Source organism: Calidris pugnax, unplaced genomic scaffold (assembly GCF_001431845.1).
Source record: "Calidris pugnax isolate Ruff unplaced genomic scaffold, ASM143184v1 scaffold11, whole genome shotgun sequence".
NCBI lineage: Eukaryota > Metazoa > Chordata > Aves > Charadriiformes > Scolopacidae > Calidris > Calidris pugnax.
In genome coordinates, this window is record NW_015090803.1 from 14,193,739 (window position 1) to 14,220,931 (window position 27,193).

Here is a 27,193-nt window from a genome sequence, read left to right on the forward strand (position 1 = left end):
TTTATTTTAAAAATCATTTCAAGAACAAATTCTAAAAGCCATCTCTTTTTTTTTCTAGTCACATAATTCTAATTCCTGACTGATTACTTCTGTTACTATAATATACTTTCCCCTATTTTTCCTTCTTCTTTATTGATTTAGCTTAATTTAAGGTAGCGGCTTCAGTCTTTACAGTGGTGGCATTTCTTGGTTCTCTTTTGAAATAATTTGCCTAGTAATAAATTAAAAATTTTTATTACTTCAGAGTAAATAACAAACACTAGTCAGATACTGTTTGATGAGCTTGCACTCCTAAAGTGTATTTTCGGGTACTTGGGTAGTTCTAAAGGTGCAATTTAGCAGTGCCCCTGAGGTGTGATCTGGTGGGTCTAAGTATTGGCTCAATACTTAGAGCTACAACATTTTACCAATTTAAACAGTGTGCAGTATAAACAGTATTGGTCCTGGGTTATTCTGTAGCTTAAATGGAAGTTTTTGAAACAAACTCTATACTGGGAGGAATTCTGTGACGGAGGAATGTCCAAGAGAGCTTAAATATTTGGTGAAAAACACAAAGTTGATTGCTTCTTTAAAGATAATTACCTGTGTTCTTTCCTTTTATAAATTGGTTTCTCCATAAAATGTGTGCCTGTGTGTGTACACACACACAGAATTAATTAAATATATGTACTTACACATAGAGAAGACATACATGTGTGTGTATATTGTTTCTGTTGACTTAAATAGTGTGGGTGGTACTTTTTATCTTGGTTAATAACAAATTGCTGATGTTAATAACAAAACCACATACTTAAATCTTGCTGCTAGCGCTGTCTTTTGCATTTATATGGACGAACTTTTTCAATATGATTAGAGTACTTTGCAGACTGGAATTTCTTCTGGTTTCACCCAGTTGTCTTTCACCTCTATCTTAAGTTCTTTAGGTTAAAATTTTTTTTTTTTTGAAGATCTATCCGCTATTCTTAAAAGTTGAAATCTTTTCTATTCTTTTTTTGTATCTTGCATGTCGGTGAAACTTGTCTAACTTTAAGGCTGGTAACCCCTATATTTAAGTTTACATAATAATTTTCTGGTGGGTATCACTTATACAGTATTTTGGATAAAGGGATGGCTTACTCTTCTGCTTGCATGTCCATTTTTGTCTCTCAAGTCTGTCATTCCAGACATTTCTTCACTTCACGTTTGTGTCCTTTCGTCTTCCTTCTTTCTGTTTGTTCCTTTTTTATTTTTCTTTTTAAACTACTAGTCTATGCTGACTATGACCCATATGCTGTGGCAGGAGTGTGTAATGACCATGGCAAGACGTACGCGCTCTACGCTATCACAGTCCATCGGCGCAATCCAAACAGCGAGGAGACGTGGAAGACGTATCGGCGCTACAGCGACTTCCACGACTTCCACATGAGGATCACTGAGCAGGTAATTACTCTCAAAAAAAACTTTTAAGGTGTCTTTGCAAGCTGCTTTTTCTGTGTGATGGTATGGCATGAGGGGAGACCTTATTGCTCTCTACAACTACCTGAAAGGAAGTTCACAGGCGACAGGACAAGAGGAAATGGCCTCAAGTTGCGCCAGGGGAGGTTCAGGCTGGATATTAGGAAAAATTTTTTCACTGAAAGGTTTATCAGCCATTGGAACGGGCTGCCCAGGGAGGTGGTTGAGGCACCATCCCTGGAGGTGTTCAAAAGACGGGTTGATGAAGTGCTGGGAGGTATGGTTTAGTGATGATGCTCCTTGTTTGTTGTGTGGGTGTCTATTTTTGTCAGTTAGGTTGACGGTTGGACAAGATGATCTTTAAGGTCCCTTCCAACCTAGAAGATTCTGTGATTCTGTATTGGCTTTCTCAGAGTGACTTTAAGATGTGGAGTTACAACACATTATGTTTCTTGCCATTATAGTGTACTTTTTTTACCATTTAAATTGTACATTTTTTTTACTGAGCAGTTTATAGGTGCATGTTTATATAGTTTAGTACCTGATGGCTATATAACTGCTCTAACAAAAGGAAGTGGAACTTAGAAAGCTTTTCCCACTACACCCCTTTGCTTAATTTTGCTTTAAAATGTTTGTATGGAAGTGCTATTGGTCTCAAACAGTAGCATATTTCATTTGTTGTATTTGTCACAGAGATTAAGAAATAAAAACTGAGCTTGGGAAATTAGGTATTCAGGCTTTAAGTGAAATGTTAAGGATTGGTGGGGTCTCAAAAGGGACAGCTGTTGGCAGTTGGGTGTACTGCTATACAATCTGCCTTTTATTGCTGCACTTGTTTTCTCAGACTCTTAACCCTCCTAAAATGAAAGAAGAAAAAATAGAGACTTGTAATTCACCAGCTGGTACAAAGTAGAACCTGCTGACATGAAAAAGTGTTGAAAATGCCGTGCTTTTAAAAGAGGAGGGTGAAAGGCTTTTAAACCAAGCCTTTGGAGAAGTCAGATTTGACTGCCTAACCTTTGAACTAGTCAGAAGGGTTGGATTACATCCCTTTACTCTGTTATTAGTAGAGAGGCACAGAGAACAAATTCTGTGCAGGTAGGTTAGCGTTGTGAAGTCCCAACAGCAGTAAAAATGGAAAAGGCTTTATTAAAAAAGCAAACATTATGTTGAGTATTTGCATCAATTATAAACGAAGTCTGACTTCCCTTTGAATTACTCATTATATTAGTGTGCTGTCAATAAATTTGAAAAAATAATTTTGCAATTTTTTTGGAATTTTTTAAACTTTTTTTAATAAGTTCACTGTTTCGAATAATCATAACCTGTTGAAACGGGTATGTGTTCCCTGGCCTTACAGTGAGTGAATGTTCTGCTCATGTGAGACAGTCATTAAAACTGACCTACCAGTAAATGACTAAAAAAAAAATTGCTTCTGACACTTTAAAAATATGAAAGTTCAGAAATTTCTTGTTGCTATATCTGAGTTCTTTGAATTTACAGGAAAATGGCAGTATTATCCTCCATTCTTGGGCTTCATTGTAGCATCTCAAACTCCCAACAATTTTGCTTTGTTTTGATAATAAAATAGTTTGTGGAGACAGGAATGTCACTGATACGCTGAACACCCTTCTTGTGTGCTTGTTTAAGACATTTTTATTGACACGTTAAGGATAAAGGTTAGAATCTTTAATTGAAAATTACTAAGAAGGATGGGGATGATTATTTAAATTTTTCAGATAAAATAGGTGCTTGATGCAAAATGGAATTGAAGTTAACTGTGTATAGTATCTGTATCTGCTTTTTTCCTTAAAGTACTAAATAGATTCACGCCAGTTTCTTTAGCAATGTAATAAATACCATTTGAAACAGTTATCTGTATTTAAAACAGAGGCTGTTCTTTGCTTACATTGCTTCTTTTTAAATACAAGTATCCAAATGAAAACTAGACCATCTTCTGTTCAGTTATTTTTCCACGTGACCTATTAGCAAGGGAATGGGATCTGTAAAGTTGGAAGTCACAGAAGCAGAGAATGATACGGGGTTGGAAAGGATCTCTGGAAATCATCTAGTCCAACCCCCCTGCCAGAGCAGGTCCACCTCGAGGAGGCTGGACAGGATCATGTCCGAGCAGGTTCTGAGTATCTCTGGAGAAGGACACTTCACCTCCTCTCTGGGCAGCCTGTTCCAGTGCTCTGACACCCTCAAAGAAGGTTTTCCTCATGTTGAGATGGAACTTTCTGTGTTTCTGTTTGTGTTCTTCAGTGCTTCCTCAGGCCATAAACTTTATGAGCTTTTTAACCTTCCAGAGTTTAATGGTGTCTTTGCAAAAAGACACCTTGTCTTTCCACTGAATGGAATCTCTCTCTCATTAAATCTCTGATTTTTGTGGTCCTCTCTGGAGAGAAAAGGATACATTTTTCCAGATTGTTTCTTAAAGCCTAGATAACATACCTTTCTATCTTTACTCCCTTTAGAATATTATTATTTACTGGAAGTCTGGATTCTATATGTAGATAATCCTGATTCTTTGAGTTTTATCCATGTCACTTTCTTAATTTTGTCCATTATAGCAGGTGTGTTCAACCTTCTTAAGTGTTAGGGACTCTTCTTTCCCTGTTGCAGGGGAGTCGTCAACTGATGCCAATCACTGCCATTACCTGGAGAAAAGGCACAGGTGATGAGGCATATCAAGTGTGGTATGATAATATATGATATGTAGCACATATATTATCATACTATGGGGCAAAAACTTATTTCCTTAGTAGGTTTGATCAGGAGAGGAAAGGGAAGATGTTTTAGAAAGTCTTGCAACTTCTCTTGATGTAGTCTCATAAACCTACTGACTTCTGCACAAATAATAATGATAAATCTTGAGCCTACATCTTTTTGAGCAGGTGTGATGATAAAAAATAATTTGCACAGGTTACTAGTCTGTATTTCAAAAGTGAGTATCATGTATGTGTTCAGAAATTAAATTTTGGCCTTGACAGTCTTCTGAGATTTTTTGTGCATTTGTTCTCGATGACCTACCTTTCATTTTGGCTTCTACAAGGAATCTGAGTTATGGGCTTGATGCAGAAATTATTTAACAGGTGTTACATGGTCAATAAGAACGGGTGAATGTAATGACCCTGTCATTGCTGAGCTTATATGATGATATAAAACTCTTTTTAAACAGAACAAAAAAATCTTCTTTTTTTTCTAGTTTGAAAACCTTGCAAATATACTAAAACTTCCTGGCAAGAAGACATTTAACAATATGGACAGAGAGTTTTTGGAAAAAAGGAAAAAAGATTTAAATGCATACTTGCAGGTAAGCAATTCTGGCTTTTATGGTTATGTTTTAGGTTGGAATTCTTTTTTCAGAGGTAGAAAAATTTAATTTAAAAAAAATAAGGTAAAAAAAAGCTGTGTTGTAGGTGGTATGCAACCCTAAATAGCATACCATAAGAAATTTGTATCATCTGTAAGGTTGCTTTTTTTTTTTTTTGTTGCTGTTTTGGTTTATTCTCAAGTGGTTCTGTCCCAGCTCCCCTGAGCTGGTGAGGTTCCAGCTGTGCTGGCTTTGAGCTCTGTGCTGCTTCACTTTCTTCCGTGACGTTCATGTTTGTGGTTACTTTCTCTTGTGCTGTTGCACAAGGGTTGGCCTGGCACCCACTGCGGTGGAGTAGTGCAACCACAACAGCTTCTCCTGTCAGATCACACCTCTATCAGCCCAACTAAAGAAATTCAGTTGTCCTACTTCATAGGGACTTTCTGGTCATTTAGCACTAAAATATGTTGACCAACTCAATGGACATGTTAATAAAAAATAATGAAGATGAATAAAACATTGTGAAATCTGATTGTTCTGCTTAGACTGTCAATATTTTTTCCTTTGTGAGATACGTGTCCCATTTTTAATAGCAATATTTTTTCAGTCACAGCTATTTTCTTCTTAGAGTTCTAGAACTCGTGCGAGTGGTCATAAAGGTGTGTATTTTTCTGTGAGATGCTATAATTAACATACTAGTTAAAATTATGGCAATTACCAAGAAGCATGTTGTTTCCATCTTGAGAAGAGTGTAACGTTGCAATAAAATTTAGAGAATGAACGACAAAATATTTTGCAAGATGTGGTGTCTTTGTGGGTGGTAAACTTTTAATAAACTGAATGGTATGGACTTTTTAATTATTTACTAAAAAGCACCTTTTAAAAATTATTTCACTCAGCTCTTGTTAAATCCTGAAATGATGAAGGCTTCTCCAGCTCTGGCCCATTATGTGTATGACTTCCTGGAGAACAAAGCCTACAGCAAAGGGAAGGGGGATTTTGCACGGAAGGTAAGAACATTTTTCACTGACAGGGAACTTCAAAGCATTCATTAGTGCAGTGATTACATTAAACAGAGATGTTGAACTGGTATTAAACAGCTATATAGCACTTTCAAAACAATTTGTGAGTTGCTTTAATGCTTTGTGAGTGGCAAAGCATCTGAGGATACAAGGAACTAAAAATTTACTTGTTTGATAACAGGTACATTTATTTGTATGGCAAGGAAATAAAATTTTCAAATCAGCCAGTGTGTTGCACCACAACTGCTTTAACAGTGTGTTCCTCCCAAATTACTTTCTGTCAGACATCTGTGATTATTTTTTTTTTTGTAGTCTCATTCCTTCTGATTTCTTGTTTCAGTTCTTTACTCTGTATTTGCTGATATTACCGTGCTCTCCACTCTTCGGCCCAAAAGACAAAATGCCTTTCCCCTTCCAAAGCAGCCGTTCTGTATTGAGCCCTTGTGACCATTTGGAGTCAATGGTAGAATTGGGAGCTCTGAGCTGTGTGTCCTTTCTGTTAAGCCTCCAGAGCTCTCTTCAGACAAAGTGGTTCTTTCTTCAGTTGACCAGTTTGTGGGCATCTGCTTTGCAAATAGAACTATTCCTAAACTTTGAGTGAATTTGTTATAAAAAGGATTTCTAACTGTACTGTCACTTTAAGTTGTTGTTCTGCCTGTATTCCTCAAATATTTAACAGTGAAACAGTTAAATATTTATCAAGGTTTATGTAATGACTGAGTGAGATTTGGTTTCCAGCGTATCGTATTCTTCATAAACTTAATTTTTAAGGACATCACACTAGTATTTGTGCCTCTGGACTGGATTTGGAGTCTATACTGAAAGAGAAATTGTAACAGTTTCTATGGAGCTACTTTATGGTTTTAATTATATTTGCCATGATACTAAAGGATATTACTCCAGTGCTGTTTAAGAGGCATGTTTCAAAGATGAAGAGTTGAAAGCAGAAGTGAAACATCTGGAAGTAGGAAGCTTGGAAGGGAGAAATGGCATTGAATGAAGAAGAAAAGGAAAATAAATTCAAGCTAAAAAAAGCTGAGGGATGAGAAATGAAAATGACTCAGGAAAAAGATCTGCTGAAAGATGTGAATAGTTACAGTAGGGCTGTAAGAAACGAGAAAAATAAATGAAAGTGAAGCTCAAACTTTATTCTGCATTCCGTATTGAAATAAAGCAATTTGAGTTGTTCTTTATATTATTGTTCTCTGGAGCAGTGTGATACTTCTCATAGTGTGTTAATATCCTGGTGTCCTCATAGATTATACAATTGTGGTTAAACATCTTCCCCTTCAGATGGACACATTTGTAAACCCACTGCGTAACTCTATGAGAAATGTATCAAACGCAGTCAAGGCTCTCCCTGACAGCCTGGCAGAGGGAATGACTAAAATGTCAGACAACATGGGTAAAATGTCAGAGAGATTGGGACAAGACATAAAGCAATCATTTTTCAAGGTAAGAAAATATTTGGCAGTTAATACCTCGTAGTGAATGAATAGGAGATTAGCTATTGACTCACTTATGTTGTATACTATAATGAAGAGTCAAGTGTTAGACAGGAAAGCAATCTTTTATACCTGTACCCTTTTAATAAGGTTCAGCAGTCATTATATTACAAACATGGAGTTCTCTTTGCTATTGAGTAACATGTTTTAAGATGGCATCAACAGACTGTTACAGTGATCCTTCCTCACTTAATTCCATGCAGCCATTTGAGAAGAATGAGTGTCACTAATTTTCTTAGCTTTTTACCACCTATTCTCATAAAGCTAGTTAGCTGCATCTGCTCTCATTAGAGAAAAAAACGTATATTATGAAGCTTAGAATAAGGAGATAGCTCATTCTCATAAAGCTAGTTTGCTGCATATGCTTTCATTAGAGAAAAAATGCATATTATGAAGCTTAGAATAAGGAGATAGCTTCTTTTCTGCTTATTCCATGCTGAATTCTGTTTTTAATTAAATTTTCTTTCTGACTGTCGGGCTATCTTTCCTCATCTCCTGTGTTCCTAAAATGTAGTACCTTAGAGGTGAGGAATGGTGGCATGACATTCTATCTAGAAGTCCTATGAAGGTAGTCATCTTCCTGACATGTCTGTTTTACCTTCCTTTCCCTCAGCTTCCTCTTTCTGTGTGTAGCTGTAAGGTCTGTCTTCAGGGGGTGTTCCAGTTTCTGTTACCAAAACGGTTACCTGTGGCAGGTGTAGAACAGCAACCAGGAGGAGTTAATTATGAAACGGAATAATAAACCTGTGGTGTGCAGGGTTTTGTTGTGGGTCTTTTTTGTGGTGGGTGTTTTTGTTTGGGTGGGTTTTTTATTTGTTTTGGGTTTGTTGTTTGGTTTTTGTTTTGGTGTTTTTTTTTTTTAATCTCTTGTGAGTTAAAATGGTTGGGTCTGGGCTTTCTCTTTGCCAGTAACTTCCCCGGTGTGTCAGTAACAATATATCTGCAGTTTGACTCACTGGGAAGTCTGTAGCTAGGCAGGACCTTAGAGGAAATACCAGAAGACATATCGGTCCCATATGAATTCCTAGGTGTTTTTCAGTTGAAGCATTAGGGACTTGGGAAAGTAGATGTGGATTGTCTTAAAGGTGTTGATAACTTTGATAGCTGCAGGAGAATCCCTACAGTTTTGGTTTGTTGGCAGATGAAAGGGTTACTGTATATTTATCTGCAGTAGGATGCAAACGTCTTTTGACCAATGTTTGGTTTTCATTTTCATAACCAAATTGATTATGAAAATTGATCTGACTTACTGTAGTTCTAAAGTATTTTTTACTTCATAAACATTACCTTTTTTTCATTGTAGGTGCCTCCTTTGATCCAGAAAACCTATTCAGATCCTGATCATTGCCGTGTTGCAGCACCAATTGATGACAATGTGAGTCTGATGTTTGCCCTTTCAAAGCTCACTCTTCTAAAACCAAATTATTGAGTTACTTATGTTACACGACATATTTATTGTTTTCTGATATTATAACATTATACTTATAAACGGTTTTTAACTTTTTAAAAAGAAACTTACATCCTTCCTTCTAAAATTAATATCTTTGTTAGTACTGAAATGGTTTGCATAACAGTGCAATAATTTAAGAGTGTAGATGCTGATACTTCTCTGTTTTGTGGGCAGGGTTTTTATTTTGTTTTCCCTCCTCTTTCCAATTTCTTTCTCTTCAAAGATAGTATAATGCCAGACTACTAGCATCATTTCCTTTGTCATTTTATGGATTCTGATTTCTGATATGACCTTTTAGGGGGAATTTGTTTAATGGATCAGAAGTAGTTTGCTATGTTTTTAGGGGAAAAAAGCCTTCAGAATGTTTTCCTAAATAGTAATCTTTTAGTATGTGGATACTTAAAACGTCTAAAGTGGTAATGTTAGAAACCTGAAAGTGAAGTTTAAGCTCTTGGTGTTATCATAAGCTTTGGTATTTGGCTATTGTTTTGATTGAAACATTGATCATATATGTGAAAACAATTGGGAAAAAAACTTTTATCTCTAAGTAGGACAGAAAGGCCATAAGATTAGCAGTGATTATATGCAATTTGCTATGGTCATAAACCTGCACCTGTTCTGCCCTTCACGTTTTGGGTTTTTTGGTCACATCAAAGCATTCCAGTTTGTCTTCCTGTGCATTACTGCTATGATGGCTTAGTAGATGTATTTTTGCTCGAATAGCATAGCCTTGAGTTCTTCTGGGTTTTCTTTTTCCCTATTATTTTTCACTATATCAAACTGCATCTGTATATTTGTAATTACAAATTTGTATCTTTAATACTCCCGGGGCTTCTGTTTTGCACAGCCAAAACCAAATAATATCATACAGGTATATGAGCAGCTTCTCTGCAAATATTTCACTAACCTGGTGTAAAATGAATAGAAGCTACAATTCTTGATAGCTTCTCTAAATTAATATACCAACTGTTTCTGAAAGGCAGATATCAAATGTTTTAAAACCTTTCAGCTTTCAACTGCTCTTTTCAGATGCATTGTTCAAAACTTACAGGCATTCAATCAGATGAAAAATAATCAAAATATCAAGTTCATTTATTGTATTTGAGCTAAATATTTATGGGCTCTTGTGCAATACAGCTGTAACTCCAAATACTGTCGTTTTATGCCACAGCTTCACAATATGTAGGCTTGTCTTTTAGTATATAAGCAAGCCATGAGAAGCTGCAGTTGTCTCTGTAAGAGAAACATTAATAACCAAGATGAAAATCTAATACTTTCATACTACAGAATTTAGTAAACTCTCCCTCAAATTGTAGTATTTGAAGAAAGTGGACAGTTACTACAAGTGTACACTATCCGTCTTTGTGACATTGTTCTGGTGCTGAAATACTTGAGCTCTGAAGTAGCTACTAAAACTGTAGCTTTCTTGAAATAAGAGTTTTTATTTATACTGATTATACTCTTGCTCTCTTGATCAGGTGGATGACAATATTCCACTAAGAGTAATGCTCCTCCTTATGGATGAAGTCTTTGATTTAAAGGAAAGAAATCAGTGGTTAAGAAGAAATATAAAAAATCTGCTTCAGCAACTTATTAGAGCAACATATGGTGACACAATTAATAGGTACAGCTTTTCTTCTAGGCAGGACCTTAGAGGAAATACCAGAAGACATATCGGTCCCATATGAATTCCTAGGTGTTTTTCAGTTGAAGCATTAGGGACTTGGGAAAGTAGATGTGGATTGTCTTAAAGGTGTTGATAACTTTGATAGCTGCAGGAGAATCCCTACAGTTTTGGTTTGTTGGCAGATGAAAGGGTTACTGTATATTTATCTGCAGTAGGATGCAAACGTCTTTTGACCAATGTTTGGTTTTCATTTTCATAACCAAATTGATTATGAAAATTGATCTGACTGTTGTTCTAAATTATTTTTTACTTCATAAACATTACCTTTTTTTTCATTGTAGGTGCCTCCTTTGATCCAGAAAACCTATTCAGATCCTGATCATTGCCGTGTTGCAGCACCAATTGATGACAATGTGAGTCTGATGTTTGCCCTTTCAAAGCTCACTCTTCTAAAACCAAATTATTGAGTTACTTATGTTACACGACATATTTATTGTTTTCTGATATTATAACATTATACTTATAAACGGTTTTTAACTTTTTAAAAAGAAACTTACATCCTTCCTTCTAAAATTAATATCTTTGTTAGTACTGAAATGGTTTGCATAACAGTGCAATAATTTAAGAGTGTAGATGCTGATACTTCTCTGTTTTGTGGGCAGGGTTTTTATTTTGTTTTCCCTCCTCTTTCCAATTTCTTTCTCTTCAAAGATAGTATAATGCCAGACTACTAGCATCATTTCCTTTGTCATTTTATGGATTCTGATTTCTGATATGACCTTTTAGGGGGAATTTGTTTAATGGATCAGAAGTAGTTTGCTATGTTTTTAGGGGAAAAAAGCCTTCAGAATGTTTTCCTAAATAGTAATCTTTTAGTATGTGGATACTTAAAACGTCTAAAGTGGTAATGTTAGAAACCTGAAAGTGAAGTTTAAGCTCTTGGTGTTATCATAAGCTTTGGTATTTGGCTATTGTTTTGATTGAAACATTGATCATATATGTGAAAACAATTGGGAAAAAAACTTTTATCTCTAAGTAGGACAGAAAGGCCATAAGATTAGCAGTGATTATATGCAATTTGCTATGGTCATAAACCTGCACCTGTTCTGCCCTTCACGTTTTGGGTTTTTTGGTCACATCAAAGCATTCCAGTTTGTCTTCCTGTGCATTACTGCTATGATGGCTTAGTAGATGTATTTTTGCTCGAATAGCATAGCCTTGAGTTCTTCTGGGTTTTCTTTTTCCCTATTATTTTTCACTATATCAAACTGCATCTGTATATTTGTAATTACAAATTTGTATCTTTAATACTCCCGGGGCTTCTGTTTTGCACAGCCAAAACCAAATAATATCATACAGGTATATGAGCAGCTTCTCTGCAAATATTTCACTAACCTGGTGTAAAATGAATAGAAGCTACAATTCTTGATAGCTTCTCTAAATTAATATACCAACTGTTTCTGAAAGGCAGATATCAAATGTTTTAAAACCTTTCAGCTTTCAACTGCTCTTTTCAGATGCATTGTTCACAACTTACAGTCACTCAATCAGACAAAAAATAGTCAAAATATCAAGTTCATTTATTGTATTTGAGCTAAATATTTGTGGTCTCTTGTGCAGTACAACTGTAACTCCGGATGCTGTCTTTTTATGCCACAGTTTCACAATATGTAGGCTTGTATTTTGGTATGTAAGCAAGCCATGAGAAGCTGCTGTTGTCTCTATAAGAGAAACATTAATAACTAAGATGGAAATCTAATACTTTCATACTACAGAATTTAGTAGACTCTCCCTCAAATTTTAGTATTTGAAGAAAGTGGACAGTTACTACAAGTGTACACTATCCGTCTTTGTGACATTGTTCTGGTGCTGAAATACTTGAGCTCTGAAGTAGCTACTAAAACTGTAGCTTTCTTGAAATAAGAGTTTTTATTTATACTGATTATACTCTTGCTCTCTTGATCAGGTGGATGACAATATTCCACTAAGAGTAATGCTCCTCCTTATGGATGAAGTCTTTGATTTAAAGGAAAGAAATCAGTGGTTAAGAAGAAATATAAAAAATCTGCTTCAGCAACTTATTAGAGCAACATATGGTGACACAATTAATAGGTACAGCTTTTCTTATGTAGAGCAATTATGTGAGTGATACCATGGGGGCTGTGTCTATAAATCTTTTTTGATATTACTATATACCGTGGTAGAGATCTTTTTTGAAGAGAATCAATAAACCAAGTAAAATGTGGTGTAAAATGGACATAAAACACAAAGCATTGCTGAAATACAAATTGCTGTAACTCTTACATGCCAGAGGACTTCCAAAAGAGCTTTCAAATGTTAACAGAATTTCACATTTCTGTGAATGTAACTAACTACTGATGATGTCTATGCTTTTTGCCCTGTCTTTGGTTGTTAATACTATTTATTACTTTCTGCACTATTTGTATTTACATCTGTCTGGTGCCACAGATGATACTCTGGCACTGTCAAATTATGTGAACTGTACTGAGTTGCCATGTTAAGTTTTTGCTCTCACAAAATTGAGTCGGGGCGGAGGGGAGGGACTGTAATGGGGTCCATTCTGCCACCCATGTTCTCAGTAATTTGCATATATCCTTTTTCATGCAAATGCAAAGCAAATTAGTAGTGCGAAATAAGTAATGTTTCTTGCCCTCAGCTTAGAAATCTACTGATTCGAGGCTTTCCCTTCTAATAATTTGTTTCTGAGATGTCAAGAAAAATATAACCAAAAAAAATCTCTAGAAAGGATTGGCACTAAATCCCAATGAATCAAAAGTCTTAATTTTTGGCAGGTGAGAAGTAGCTTCCTGTTAATTCCTATTATTTTTTTCAGGACATTCCTCACTATATCATTGGGTTTTATTACCCTTCTCAAGTATATTTTTGATGTTTTCACCAGTACAGTTAAACTTATAGACAGTTCTTATTGTATGGGTAGTGATGCAGCCCTGTATTAATAATAGCACTGGGTGTTTTTGAAATAATTCCTTGGGGCTGGGTGACAGTTACCTTGAGACCTGTGCTTCCAAAAACATGCTGCCCTCTTCAACAAATTGTAGTATAACTCGCTGAGTTTGTGTAGAGGCAGCTGCTTTCTTACTGCAGAGATGTGTGTGAAGCTATTTTGCTTCTGCATTTAAAGCTATTCCAGATACTCCCAGCTTCCTCAGGTTCAGCAATCATACCTTCTCCTAGCAGATTCTTGGGGTTTAATGGCATTCTGCAGCAAAATTGTGTTTTCCTGTTTTGAAAACTAAATTCAAATTCCATTTAGGGAAATTAACCTGGGTCATACCCAGATGCCTGTATCGTTTCTGTAAACATACTGGATCTGGCTATTGAGCTGTGTGTATGTGTTGATGAATCAAGGTCAAAGTTTATGATTAGTCTCTATCCCCTGTTAAAGATTATGAAGTAACTGCATAATAAGGATGGCAATTTGAGATTTTAAGTAGGTTCTTTGCTTACAGAAACAGAACTTGGAGTGCTTCATGAAGAGGAGCACTCTACAAGCAGAACATTTATCTAATGCTGATGGGAGATGCAATATCAATTTTCCAGCCTGCTTAGTCATCCTACATTTACTCAAAAATAAAATGGCCTTAGCATTAGGAGAGCTCAGTGAGCATAGATTTTTATCTTGAGAATCAGTGTTTGCCTTCCTAGTGTGCAGTTTTATAGAACCTGCTTGCGGAAGGCTGAAATTACACTCCATTTGCTCTAGAGTGCTCTTTAAAATGCTATACTTATTTGTTTTCTTTTTAAAAAATTAAATGCGAGAGACTTGTTGCTTTGATTTTAGAAAAATAGTTGATCATGTTGATTGGATGACATCTCCTGAGCAAGTAGCTGATGCGGTGAAACGCTTCAGGTATGTCTTTTATCAGAGATGTTAAATACGAAATTCTTGCCAATTGATGTCTAAAATCTTTGTATCCTTCCTGTTCTTTTTATGTGGGGAAATTATTATTGCTAATAGTAATAATACTATTCTGTACTATTAATACAGAACTCCAGTTGGACCATACACTGCTTTTTACTTGTGTAAAGTGAGAGAAAGTAATTGTAACATCAATTTTGGGTTTTCACCTCTTCCTTAAAAAGTTCTTTGTTAACCAGCCTGGAAGAGCTAGAGCATGGGTATCCCTAGGAATCTCATCAGTTTACTGTGTGAAGTGTCTTGTTTACCTTGGAGGCATGTGCATGCCTTGCCTTAAAAGGCAAACAATTATTACAAAAAAAGACCCCTAGCTCTAAGCTAACATGTTTTGCATGTGGGCAGATACAACAGAGATTCTGTTGTGCTTTAATAGAACCAAGTAAGAACGTGTGCTTCTTACTCAAAGTTACTCAGAACTCAGGAAGTTCTTACCTGCTTTTGATTTCTTTTTTGCCTTTTCCCTTTTCTCATATTTGAAGTGTGTATTAGGTTGTGTGCAAATGACTTTCTTGCATTTGTTTTCTGAGATAGCTTTGAGGGATTAAAAAGAGCCTTTCCCTTGATAAAACGTTAATGTATTTTGACAGATTTGCTTTTGTTACAGAGATGCTTTTTGGCCCAACGGCATTCTAGCAGAGACTGTTCCACGGAGGGACAAAGCTATTAGAATGAGAACGAGGGTGGCAGGGAAGACCAAATTACTGGAGGTGATGCCAGGTAAGTGAGTCTGGGATTGAAGCCTAATGGTTCTTACCATATATTGTTACTGGAATTAATGCCAGTATTCTTCTCAATTGTTGAAATGGTGAAAAGAAATGGTGACAAATGAACTGTATTTATATTAAAAGGCTTTTAATATTACATACTGAACATTTTCACCTGTATTGTGACTTTGCAACTGTAATTTTCATAGAACCAACATGGTGTTTCGTTTCACTAGAGGATTTAAGTTCAGTGCATGAAATACCTATATTCCTGTATTTTATATGAAATCATGCTGTATTGGATTCCAAATATATAGTGTAAAAGAATTTTTCAGGAATCCTTTCTGCTGTAAGAGAACTTTCAGTTGGTCATGTTATGTATAATAGAGGCACTGTTACTTGCTACATAATTTGAGAGACTTAATTTTAAGTTTATTGTTAACACAGAAGCAGAGCTTAGCTTAAACTTGTAACTTTCACTTTTGTAGATGAACTGAAGCACATCATAGGTGCCGAGACAACACGGAAAGGCATTCTTCGGGTCTTTGAAATGTTCCAGCACGCTCATTTCCAGCTTCCTCAGGTTCAGCAATGATACCTTCTACTAGCAGATTCTTGGGGTTTAATGGCATTCTGCAGCAAAATTGTGTTTTCCTGTTTTGAAAACTAAATTCAAATTCCATTTAGGGAAATTAACCTGGGTCATACCCAGATGCCTGTATCGTTTCTGTAAACATACTGGATCTGGCTATTGAGCTGTGTGTATGTGTTGATGAATCAAGGTCAAAGTTTATGATTAGTCTCTATCCCCTGTTAAAGATTATGAAGTAACTGCATAATAAGGATGGCAATTTGAGATTTTAAGTAGGTTCTTTGCTTACAGAAACAGAACTTGGAGTGCTTCATGAAGAGGAGCACTCTACAAGCAGAACATTTATCTAATGCTGATGGGAGATGCAATATCAATTTTCCAGCCTGCTTAGTCATCCTACATTTACTCAAAAATAAAATGGCCTTAGCATTAGGAGAGCTCAGTGAGCATAGATTTTTATCTTGAGAATCAGTGTTTGCCTTCCTAGTGTGCAGTTTTATAGAACCTGCTTGCGGAAGGCTGAAATTACACTCCATTTGCTCTAAAGTGCTCTTTAAAATGCTATACTTATTTGTTTTCTTTTTAAAAAATTAAATGCGAGAGACTTGTTGCTTTGATTTTAGAAAAATAGTTGATCATGTTGATTGGATGACATCTCCTGAGCAAGTAGCTGATGCGGTGAAACGCTTCAGGTATGTCTTTTATCAGAGATGTTAAATATAAAGTCCTTGCCAATTGATGTCTAAAATCTTTGTATCCTTCCTGTTCTTTTTATGTGAGGAAATTATTATTATATTACAGAATAATACTATTCTGTATTATTAGTACAGAATTCCAGTTGGACCATACGCTGCTTTTTACTTGTGTAAAGTGAGAGAAAGTAATTGTAACATCAATTTTGGGTTTTCACCTCTTCCTTAAAAAGTTCTTTGTTAACCAGCCTGGAAGAGCTAGAGCATGGGTATCCTTAGGAATCTCATCAGTTTACTGTATGAAGTGTCTTGTTTACCTTGGAGGCATGTGCATGCCTTGCCTTAAAAGGCAAACAATTATTACAAAAAAAGACCCCTAGCTCTAAGCTAACATGTTTTGCATGTGGGCAGATACAACAGAGATTCTGTTGTGCTTTAACAGAACCGAGTAAGAATGTGCGCTTCTTACTCAGAAAGTTCTTACTTGCTTTTGATTTCTTTTTTGCCTTTTCCCTTTAGAACCAAGTAAGAACGTGTGCTTCTTACTCAAAGTTACTCAGAACTCAGGAAGTTCTTACCTGCTTTTGATTTCTTTTTTGCCTTTTCCCTTTTCTCATATTTGAAGTGTGTATTAGGTTGTGTGCAAATGACTTTCTTGCATTTGTTTTCTGAGATAGCTTTGAGGGATTAAAAAGAGCCTTTCCCTTGATAAAACGTTAATGTATTTTGACAGATTTGCTTTTGTTACAGAGATGCTTTTTGGCCCAACGGCATTCTAGCAGAGACTGTTCCACGGAGGGACAAAGCTATTAGAATGAGAACGAGGGTGGCAGGGAAGACCAAATTACTGGAGGTGATGCCAGGTAAGTGAGTCTGGGATTGAAGCCTAATGGTTCTTACCATATATTGTTACTGGAATTAATGCCAGTATTCTTCTCAATTGTTGAAATGGTGAAAAGAAATGGTGACAAATGAACTGTATTTATATTAAAAGGCTTTTAATATTACATACTGAACATTTTCACCTGTATTGTGACTTTGCAACTGTAATTTTCATAGAACCAACATGGTGTTTCGTTTCACTAGAGGATTTAAGTTCAGTGCATGAAATACCTATATTCCTGTATTTTATATGAAATCATGCTGTATTGGATTCCAAATATATAGTGTAAAAGAATTTTTCAGGAATCCTTTCTGCTGTAAGAGAACTTTCAGTTGGTCATGTTATGTATAATAGAGGCACTGTTACTTGCTACATAATTTGAGAGACTTAATTTTAAGTTTATTGTTAACACAGAAGCAGAGCTTAGCTTAAACTTGTAACTTTCACTTTTGTAGATGAACTGAAGCACATCATAGGTGCCGAGACAACACGGAAAGGCATTCTTCGGGTCTTTGAAATGTTCCAGCACGCTCAGCTGAATAAGAGAATGGTGTACGTGTTTCTGGAAAGGTTCCTAGAAACCCTATTTCCACAAAATAAGTTCCGTGAGCTCTTCAACAAACTGCATTCACGGTCAAAGCAGATGCAGAGGTATAAGCAGAGACTACATTCTACTCAAGCGCCTTCCTTGCAGAAAAGGTGACACTTCAAACCTATCGAGCTGGTGTACGTTTGTCCAGGACTAATTACTTGGGCAGATTCTCTGGGGCTTCAAACTCACATGCTGTTATTTCTGCACCAGTCTTCTAGTGTCACATATTAGATTATTAATGCATCTGTAAGACCTGTGGATCTTCTCATCTTCACTTGTAATTCAACCACTACCAGAAGGGTTTGTGTGTCTTAAATGATTTGGTGCGTCTTCATGCAACATTGAGAAGAATACTGGCCCGATACCTAAAGAATGCTGATTCCTTCCCTTCCTGAGTTGATGTTTTGCCAGCAATGAAAAGTGCCAGGCTGTTCAAGTAAAGCACAACTGTGGTGATACGATGGAAGACAAGGATGTTTTGGCACTGGGAGATCGTGCAATGTGTGAGAATCAGGTGGAATTGTTCTGCGTTGTGGCTGTTGAGGCTCTGCAGGGCCCTCTTCACATTCCTGTAAAGGCCGAGCTAAAAGGAAAAGCAGTCTCTGGAATAGCAGGTTCATAGGAGAGGGGAGAAATAGTTATAGACCCATCATAAAAGTACATTTATCAAAGAAAAGCTGAGGTAATGCGGCTTTTGTGCCGCGTTTGCTTCATCTTTCATGTTTTGAAAAATAAACTAACATTAGATCTAATGGGGGTTTTAGTAAAGGCAGAGGTGCAGTGGAAATAAACCCTTTATTCTGGTTATTCTGTAGCATTAAGGGCCATATTTTGCTCTTATAGCACCCGGCATACATTTTGCATGTAACTTCAGTGGAGAAGGGGCATCATATTTATGTTCAATTGCTGTATTTGAACATATATCAAGCTGAGGGTTGTGATAGGAAGGGGGTGCATTATTTCAAAAAGGAGTCATCATGTTAGAAGATGAGGAAATTGCACTAAGACACAGTTTACACACAACTCCCCATTAAAATTTCAAACCTTTTTTGGGTGTAAAAGACTATGTCCTACTTTAAATGAAAGATTCCTTACCTTTTAGTGTGTAAGCTTCGTATGGAAAAAATAATAGAATGAGTTGGTTCCTCACAGGTAAAGGATTTCATTAGTCATATACAAACACTTGGAAATTCCTGAATGCATCTCAGTGTATATATGAAAATAAAAAGGAGATAAACAACAATATTTTTTTAAATAATTTTTTTATTTTTTGCATAGTATAAAATTTTAATAAAAATTTGACATCGAGGCCCCACATCCATCTGTTTTAGTTTCATTGAAAGAATTTCTGCCCCATTAAAAATAAAGTAACAACTGATTAACCCTGTTTGGCCACAGCATATCTCAGTTTGTGTTTTCTTTGTCATAGTCCCCTACTGTGTGAGCACCACTCTCTGGGTGAATAGAAGGTAATCCTATAGAGTCCGTTTGGGTTTTTCGGAACGCTAACCAGAGGGTAAGATACAGCTATTGATCAAGGATCCTTACAGCAATTTGTGTCTTAATGGGAACAAATGATCCTTTTATGTGAGGGAGGAACACAGCCCTTTGATGAAAGCGTTCTAAGAGAAGATAGAAGGCTCTCAAAGGACCTAGTTAATTTGACTGAAGCCTCTATATAGATCATTTTTTCTCATGGACTCTATTAATGCAATGTAGCCTTTTATCATACTACTTAATGATGAACATATTGTACTGTTAACATTCTCATACAGTATGCATGGGCTCAAGTGCACTTGGTTTTTTGTTTTTTTTTTTTTCTTTATTGCAGAACTAAATACTGTAAATGAAATCCCTCTCTTTTATAATCCCTAGGAAGACAAGTTGGTAAATATGTAAGAACCCTTCCCCCTTCCTCTCTGCAGGTTTTGTAGAAGCGTGTTAAGTGCTGTTGAATTTAACAAAATTCTTGAGTTCTGTGTGAAGTAATCAAACATAGCCAGCTCCTATTGTTTACATGCCTGGATCTTCCTCTGATGTCAGGGTCCCTCAGACGTACCTGGCATCTGACCCCATGAAAGATCGTTCAGCAATTGTTCTTGGCGATATAGGAAATATATCATTGATCCTACCAAATCTGATTCGTGTCTTTTAAATCACTGAATTTGTTACGCGCTATGAAAGTGGGACGTTCAAATACTGTTTTGTCAAATCTGTGGAACCTCTTATCTATCTGTAGGTACCATGAAAAATTTCAAGAGAATAGTGATCGTGTGCAAATTTGGGATTATTTTTTTAATTATCTGGTACATTTCTGTACAAAAATAAAATAATATCTCTAGGAATGTGAACTGAACATATGCCATGTTTATTAATCATTTTACTTAATGAATTTATTACATATATATACCTATACACACATTTATATATATGTGTGTGCATATGTATATATGTATTGAAGTTTTGTCTTCTGTATTTAAATACAGAATGTGGCTTCCTAATTCAGTGGTACCTGTTGGCTGGCAAGAATCATCAGAAATGAATATTTTCTTTTGTTAAAAAGCGTTTGTGTGTATCTTTATTTAAATGGTTTTCCTGTTGACGATTGAAAATACCTACCCTGTCAACCCATGCAGCCTATTATCCTGGAAAGTCTCCAAAACTGAATGTTTAATATACAGCCCTTAAGTGTCTGGGTGTATCTTCTGGCCTTTGGGTGCTGTGACTGGCCGCTGAAAATTGTGCCATTGTCAACAAATGCACTTGTTTTAGCCTTAATTATTTTTAAGAGAAAACAAGCAATTGAATTTCTCATTTGGTTCATCCTCAAGCTTGTGCTGCTGGTGTTTGCTAGCATTAAACAGTAAATTTTAAGTGCTACCAGAATGTGTACCAAAATAAAAATATACGAATTCCACAATCTAAATTTTAATTTTGTGCAATATTTTCATTTAATGCATGTGTATTTGAATAACTGTAAAATAAATGAATTTTTAATATTTTGAAGTCTAGGTTAAAAAATGTCTTCTCAGCTGAACAATTTTGCATTCTGTTGTTGTGTTAGTTTATTTAAGGACTTGTTTTAAAAGTCTTATTTGTTACTTCTTTGTTAATTCCCTTGTTCTCAATGATCTTTGCTCGTTTGAGCAAAGCTCATATATTACAAGGGAGAAATCTGAAGAGCACATCTCATGAATATAGCTGTTATAAATTACTTGTGCATATCATTGTACAGTAAGTGTCAGCTGTGTGCCTAATTGTTCTATTGATGCTTTTTCCCTCCCGTCCCCCTCCTCTCGTTTCCGTAACAAAGAATGAACATGGAACAGGCTGCCATGGTCAATTCTACTGAATGGCAGAGGACTCTGAATTTATTTTTTGGTTTTTTTTTTTTTGGAATTTGCATTTATGTTCTGTCCAATAGAAAGCTAAAAAATTACACTAATAAAGTATTAACAGGATTATTATGAGTCTCTGTTTATTTTTAAAATAACTTTCTTGTTAGCAGGTGTGAATGTTCCTCAAGTCTGGGGAAAAAAATTACTAAAGATAAAAATACTGCTGTGAAGTGCTGTTTAAATGAAACAGTCATTCATTATTTTTTATAGAGTTTCTAAACTGGTTTTGCTTTTTACAACTTAATCTCTACATTCATTTTCAACCAGTATTTGTAGAGTCCTGTGTTTTAAAAGGACGTAGGCAGAAACAGTGGGATTGTATGGCATAGGAGGGTTTTTTTTTTATATTGTTGGGTTTCTTTACTCTTTGCCTTTTTCCCCCCGGGTTTATTTTTGCAGCAGCTGGATCTACCATGGGAGCACAATTGTTACCCTTGATATATTTATTCCAGCTGTTTCACATTCATCAAAAAGATGTCCGGAGCTACAGAGATGTTAGTTCTTTGACCCCAGGGTAAAGTGTTTACCATTTTCACTAATTTACACACTTTTGCTATGGGATATAGACACATCTCAGGAATTTCACTACCTGATTGCAAGTTCTTATTTGTTGGATATCCTAGGTTAATTTAATGGCAAGAAATGCACTCCTTTATAAACTGCTTTTAAAAGAAGTCTTTAAAATATCTGTTGTTTGCTAAGTGAGGGTAATATGTGCCTGTGGTTTATTTAACTCTCCAGTCTATCACATTATCTGGTTTATATTGGTTTTGGTGTCTAGTGAATATGTGAGGATTGTGAAGGTTTTGTGAAGTTAGTAATTGGCATCACTCTGCATTGATTTAACTGCGGATTTTGTGATTTATCGCTTGGTAAAAAGGAAATTATATAATGAAGACAATGTTACCTGCTTTTTGTTATGTATTTCAAAAGAAATTAAGCTTTATTTTTATGAAGCACTGGAAACATCTATGCCACTGCATTTCCCCTCCCAAAATATGTTTGAATACTTTCATACTCAAATATCTCAAATAATTGTTTCCCGTGCCGTGCCTCTTGGAGTTACTACAGCATGTTGGTGTTGGGATAATCTGCATGGGTTGGGTGAATTATCTGATACCTGCTTCAGAAAGTGTTAACTGGAGTTTTGATTTGACATTTTAGAATTGGAATAGTACATAAATTATTTCAGAAGTTGGGGTTAAATGGAGAACTAGACTGTTGAATTGTTGGCAACCAAGAGCTGCGTGTTGGGGGTAAGGAATGGGGCTTTCAAGAACAAACTTGCTCTTTCTTATGTAGTCTCTTGAATCTTTGTGTTCTGAATTGTCTCAGCCTAGAAACATGCTATTTCTGAGTTAAGTCGAGAGATATAGTGATGGAATTTTCTGTTACTAAGAGTTCTAGCTAAGGGATTCTGATAAAACTGTGAGAACTGGGAATACTCTTGTTTGTTTAGAACATGTGGAAGATGTTTGTGCAAGTTACCTGATTGTAGTGTTACCTGATTGTTCCATGCATGGAGTAGCCAGAACTTGAAACAAACTTTTTGGTTCTTTTTCTTAAAATAGCCAGCCAGTACTTGGGTAGGAACAAAGTCACCTCAAGCTACGTGTTTTGGTTTTTTTTATTTCTTAAGTGAAATGTTTGGTGTGATGGTACCTCACACGGCAAGGTCTTTATTGTGGCAAAGGCTGTTCTGTGATTCCACCACCAGGCTCAGTCACACAGTGATGGTAGCAGGTCACTGCAGCTGGCTGGGATGGGCTGGAGTTGGGGTGGGCACCAGACAGGAAAGCATTTGTCAAATTTTTTCTGCCTGTAATGGGAGAGGGGAGACTTCCAAATTTTCATTCAACTCACAAACAGAAAAAAAACCCAAACCTGAATAAAAACTGATTAAAATAGTATGTAAAGAGATGCCACTGTCAAGAATCTGACTCTTATAACTTTTAATATAAGTTGTTTTGTTTGGTTTTGGTTTTGGGTTTGGGTTTTTTTCTTTTTTTTTTTTTTTCTCTGTGCTGTTGCTGCCACTGCTGATTGAGCACATGCTGAAATGGTTCATTATTTACTCTCTGGGTAGAAGGCTAATAGCATGACTATATCAGCTCTAAAATGTAATTCACTATAACTTATAGAATTCATACATAGAACTGTTCTCAGCAATTTTCTTTATCATTGGGTTTCTTGCAATGAGGATAAGGGAATAATTTGAAGGAAAAAATATGGTCAGTTGCCAGAGTGAGGTCTTACATACGACTACTTTGCCTGATTCTCCGTCTCACTGGGGTTTGTGTAACTGAAGTCTCTGGGATGGGCAATGTCACTTTCCCTCTGCTCTGCGTAGCAAACTAAATTGTGAGCACTGGATAATCCTCTGTCTGTTCTGGGCATGGCTTCTCTGCAAAGAGAGAAGACAATAGTTATACCCTTCACTATAAATGGAGTAAGAAAATGTAATTGGGTTATATCCCATATGTAAGACCCTCTACTAAATCTGTATTTAAGAAAACTGGATCGCTATTCATAATTTACTTATTATATTTTTAAATAAAATGACAGTCACAGCTTCAGCTATCTGCGTTGAAAAAAAAATCCTTAACCTGCTTTTCATCGTGAAATTGTGCACTTCTGTGGCCACCGTAACATTTTTCTTTGAGTATCGTGGACTAGAAATAACAAGAATCCATAAGAAGCTACATTTTAATTTTTAAAATTATTTTAACTGAAAACTATTGGACTGAGTCAAGTGATAGTTTACTGAGCGCTGAGATGTCCTCTCAATAGGCCCATTAACCAGTTTCTTCAGAAAACAAACAGTAAAACTTTGTACCCATCTAGTAACAGCACGTGAAGTACAATGTTCCCACTGTCTGCATTAACTTAGGGAGTTAAATGAACTGAAGAGAGAGCACTGCGGAAGAGAAATTGAGATGGGCCAGAAATCCCTCAACCTCAGAAGCTGGAAGTTTAAATAAAAAATTCGGGAGTTTAAATAAAAATAAATAAATAAAATAATAAATAAAAATTAACCTCCATCCACCCCAACACATCTAAACTTTCACACCGCTTATACCAATTACTCTATAAATAATTGAACTTTGCAGGTTGTGAGTGGCAGTTTCTTTCAGTAAAACTGCTTTTGTTGACCACATTAAATATCAGTTAAATCTCTGTTGGCTGGTCAGCTTAGCTAGAAAATGGTAGCATTTTAGTTACAATATGAAGACGATTAAGTACCACCATTAGGAATTGCCAGAGGTAATGTACAGTTTTTCACTGATTAGTTTCTTTTCCTATCAGCAGATCCCCTGTACCTTTTTCCAAGGAAAAATAAAACAGAGTTCTAAAATATACACAGTTGCTACCTTTTAGGCTTTTTATATGTCATACAAAATTTTTACATATTTATATATGTGTTGCAATGCAAAGCATTAAGTACAAACGTCCTTCTGTCAATCTTTTGAGGAACTTTGCCATTTTAAAATTGAATATGGGGAAACAGAGAATTATGCTTTTGATTTTTTTAAAAAAAAAAAAAGATGACAATGTTAACATCTGTTTTGAAGACTTTCTGGTTGATTGTTTCGAGTTTTTTAAATCTCATCGTAGTGCTTTTATATTTGCAACTAACCCTTACACCAGAAGTGGCTAAAGAAGACTGGGATACATTTGCATGTCTCTTTTCACTGATATGGAGTGTTTTCTGATACTGGAAGTGTTTTTATGAAGTTGCTCTTGACATATAGACAATGTAAACATTTATGGTGAGCAGTGCCATGGATCCACGTGTTGCTCCAACAGCCTGCGCTAGCTTAAAGGTAGAGGGGTTGTGTCTGTAGGGAAGATGTGGGCAAAGAATTGCATTTTGTGGGAATTATGGATGTTCAGAGCATGGAAATATCCAAGGTGTTGAAGAATGCATCTTCAGTATAAATGCAGGGAAGGACACAGAGGGAGATCTTGGCTAACAGAAGCTGATTACAAAATAGTAACACAAATGCTGCATTCTTGAGTTACTGCCTTTGAGCTTGACTCGACCGTGTGTGCTTTTGCCTTCTGCAAGGTGGCAGTTCCTTAAGTGAATTGAGAAAGAAATCACATTTAGACTTTTATTTCTGGGCCAGTCTCTTATGGGCCTGGAATAATTTCAATTAAATGAATACTCTCTTTAACAATTCCATACGCCAGATAAATTCCATTGCTTAATACCAATAGCCTGCTGCATCTTTTAGGTAACTTAAATTCACAAGACCTAAGAGGAAAATCATGCAAGGATAACTACCTGAGATTTTCAACGTTTGCTCAGTGTAAGATGTCAAGTAAAAAACAATAATTCTGCTATTGATTTTTTTTTTTTAATTGAAGTAAACCAGACATTTCTAGTCTTGTTTGTGCTTAGGAGATTTTGCTGCAACAACTATTGTTTACTTAGTGTAGGAATCTGTATGAGAGTGTTTTTTGTTAAACTGACTAAACTCACAAAAAATTTAAAACAGTTCCAAATACATTTAAAGCAGATAATGCTTTATTTAAAATGTGTTCTGTTTCAATTGTATATAGTCAATTTTTAACCATTTTTTTAAATGCCTCGGATTGGTTTGGTTTAAGTGCAACCAGGATATTATGCTTCTAAAAGCAAATTTATTTTGGACTAGACTCCGTACTGCAAGTGTATGTTGAATGGCACGTGTGGTAAGGTACCCCTGGATGGGCAGTGAAGCTACTGAGAGCAGGGAGGAAGAACTAGGTGAAAGGAGCTGAAATACCAAATGTAACTCCCCTTGAATTGTAGAGGTTAAAAAGAAGTCAGGCAGTGGAGTTCTTGGATCTACACCCCTTCTGTCTGTCCTTCCTGCTCCCTGCAGAGTGTCTTGGTTCTGGTTTATGGCTTCAGGATTCAAGGAGTCGGTCTCTTGGCTTGATTTGCTGCTGACGTTTCCCAAGGATCTTTGGTCATATGAGCTGAAAACAAATACCTCGGAAATATTTGCGAGTTTCGATCCCAAAACTTCGCGACAGCAAGTTCCAGACCTCTGTTCTCATTTAATCTAACCCTGAACCACGTTCCCCGTCTTACATTCTTCTCTCTTTATTCAGCTTTTTGCGTGCTGTGCTTTTTACCAGTGTGTGATGGGCCCGTCGTGCCTGAGATCTGCTGGGTACAGAGAAGGTGACCGTGTCAGTGTGAGCAGTGCCCGGGGTAAGGGAGCTGTGGTGGGAGAAAACTGACACACAGCAGGTGTGCCAGGAATAAGCAAAAACATTTTATTGTGATAATGATCATGAAACTGAAGGCCAGAGAATGTGAACTATTTGTAAGGCCCCTGACATTTTCATCAAGTGGTCTTATGGTACACGCTTGCCATCATCTGTTCAGCTGAGGAGAGTTTGGGGGGAAAAAAATATGCTAATTCAATACTGCTGTGTTTAACAGAGCCCCAAAACTTCATGGTTGGTGAGATTAAAAATGAGAGGAAGGTGTAGCTTGAATTATTTTGTCCCAAAGCACTTGGGATCTGTGCATCATAGCACATTTGGGGGTGGTTCATCTTTCACAGTTAGGTTTGGGGGTGATGTGAGTGAGTGTGTTCCTGAGCCCCACAGGATGGGGCTGAACATTTGCTGCAAGCCAAGGGTGACGGGGATGGGTATGTCCTCACACAGCCAGTTGGTCAGCTCCAGCAGAGTAATTTGTTTTGGTAAATCTGGTGCTTTGGGGGAAAAAAAGGAAATGTCTGCTTTGAAAGTTGCTCTGTGGCCACGGACTTGACCTACCAGATCTGCCAATCCTTTCGTTTCAAAAGAGGCTTTTCTGAAATTGTTGAAGCTGAGGGTGTATGAGGAGGTTGTCCTGGATTTAACAGTCAGACCTGGCATATCTTCTTCTTAATGTTACACTACCAGGAGGTCAGGGGCCTCCTTGGCATCTGGTTTGGCTCAAGAGCAATGACTGGTTTGTTTGGAGGTTGATTTGCAGTAGCTTCCCTGCCAGGAGAGAATCTCAGAGGAGG

The 27,193-nt window shown here is 36.4% G+C and overlaps 1 protein-coding gene across 2 annotated transcripts in view; it reads left to right on the forward strand.

The window, feature by feature from the left end:
- The window catches only part of SNX13 (sorting nexin 13), a 72,403-nt gene extending 51,164 nt beyond the window's left edge, over nucleotides 1–21,239 (forward strand). The window contains exons 18-26 of one of the 2 annotated variants that reach the window (XM_014937815.1): nucleotides 1,280–1,419; nucleotides 4,643–4,750; nucleotides 5,650–5,760; nucleotides 7,066–7,227; nucleotides 8,581–8,652; nucleotides 10,206–10,351; nucleotides 14,178–14,246; nucleotides 14,920–15,032; nucleotides 17,642–21,239. In XM_014937815.1, the coding sequence (XP_014793301.1) occupies nucleotides 1,280–1,419; nucleotides 4,643–4,750; nucleotides 5,650–5,760; nucleotides 7,066–7,227; nucleotides 8,581–8,652; nucleotides 10,206–10,351; nucleotides 14,178–14,246; nucleotides 14,920–15,032; nucleotides 17,642–17,889 (1,169 nt within the window). In that variant the 3' untranslated portion in view covers nucleotides 17,890–21,239. Of the gene's footprint in view, nucleotides 1–1,246; nucleotides 1,420–4,642; nucleotides 4,751–5,649; nucleotides 5,761–7,065; nucleotides 7,228–8,580; nucleotides 8,653–10,205; nucleotides 10,352–12,466; nucleotides 14,137–14,177; nucleotides 14,247–14,919; nucleotides 15,033–17,641 lie in introns of those variants that run through there. The other variant, XM_014937814.1, reaches the window with a different exon arrangement.
- Nucleotides 21,240–27,193: the final 5,954 nt, after the last annotated feature.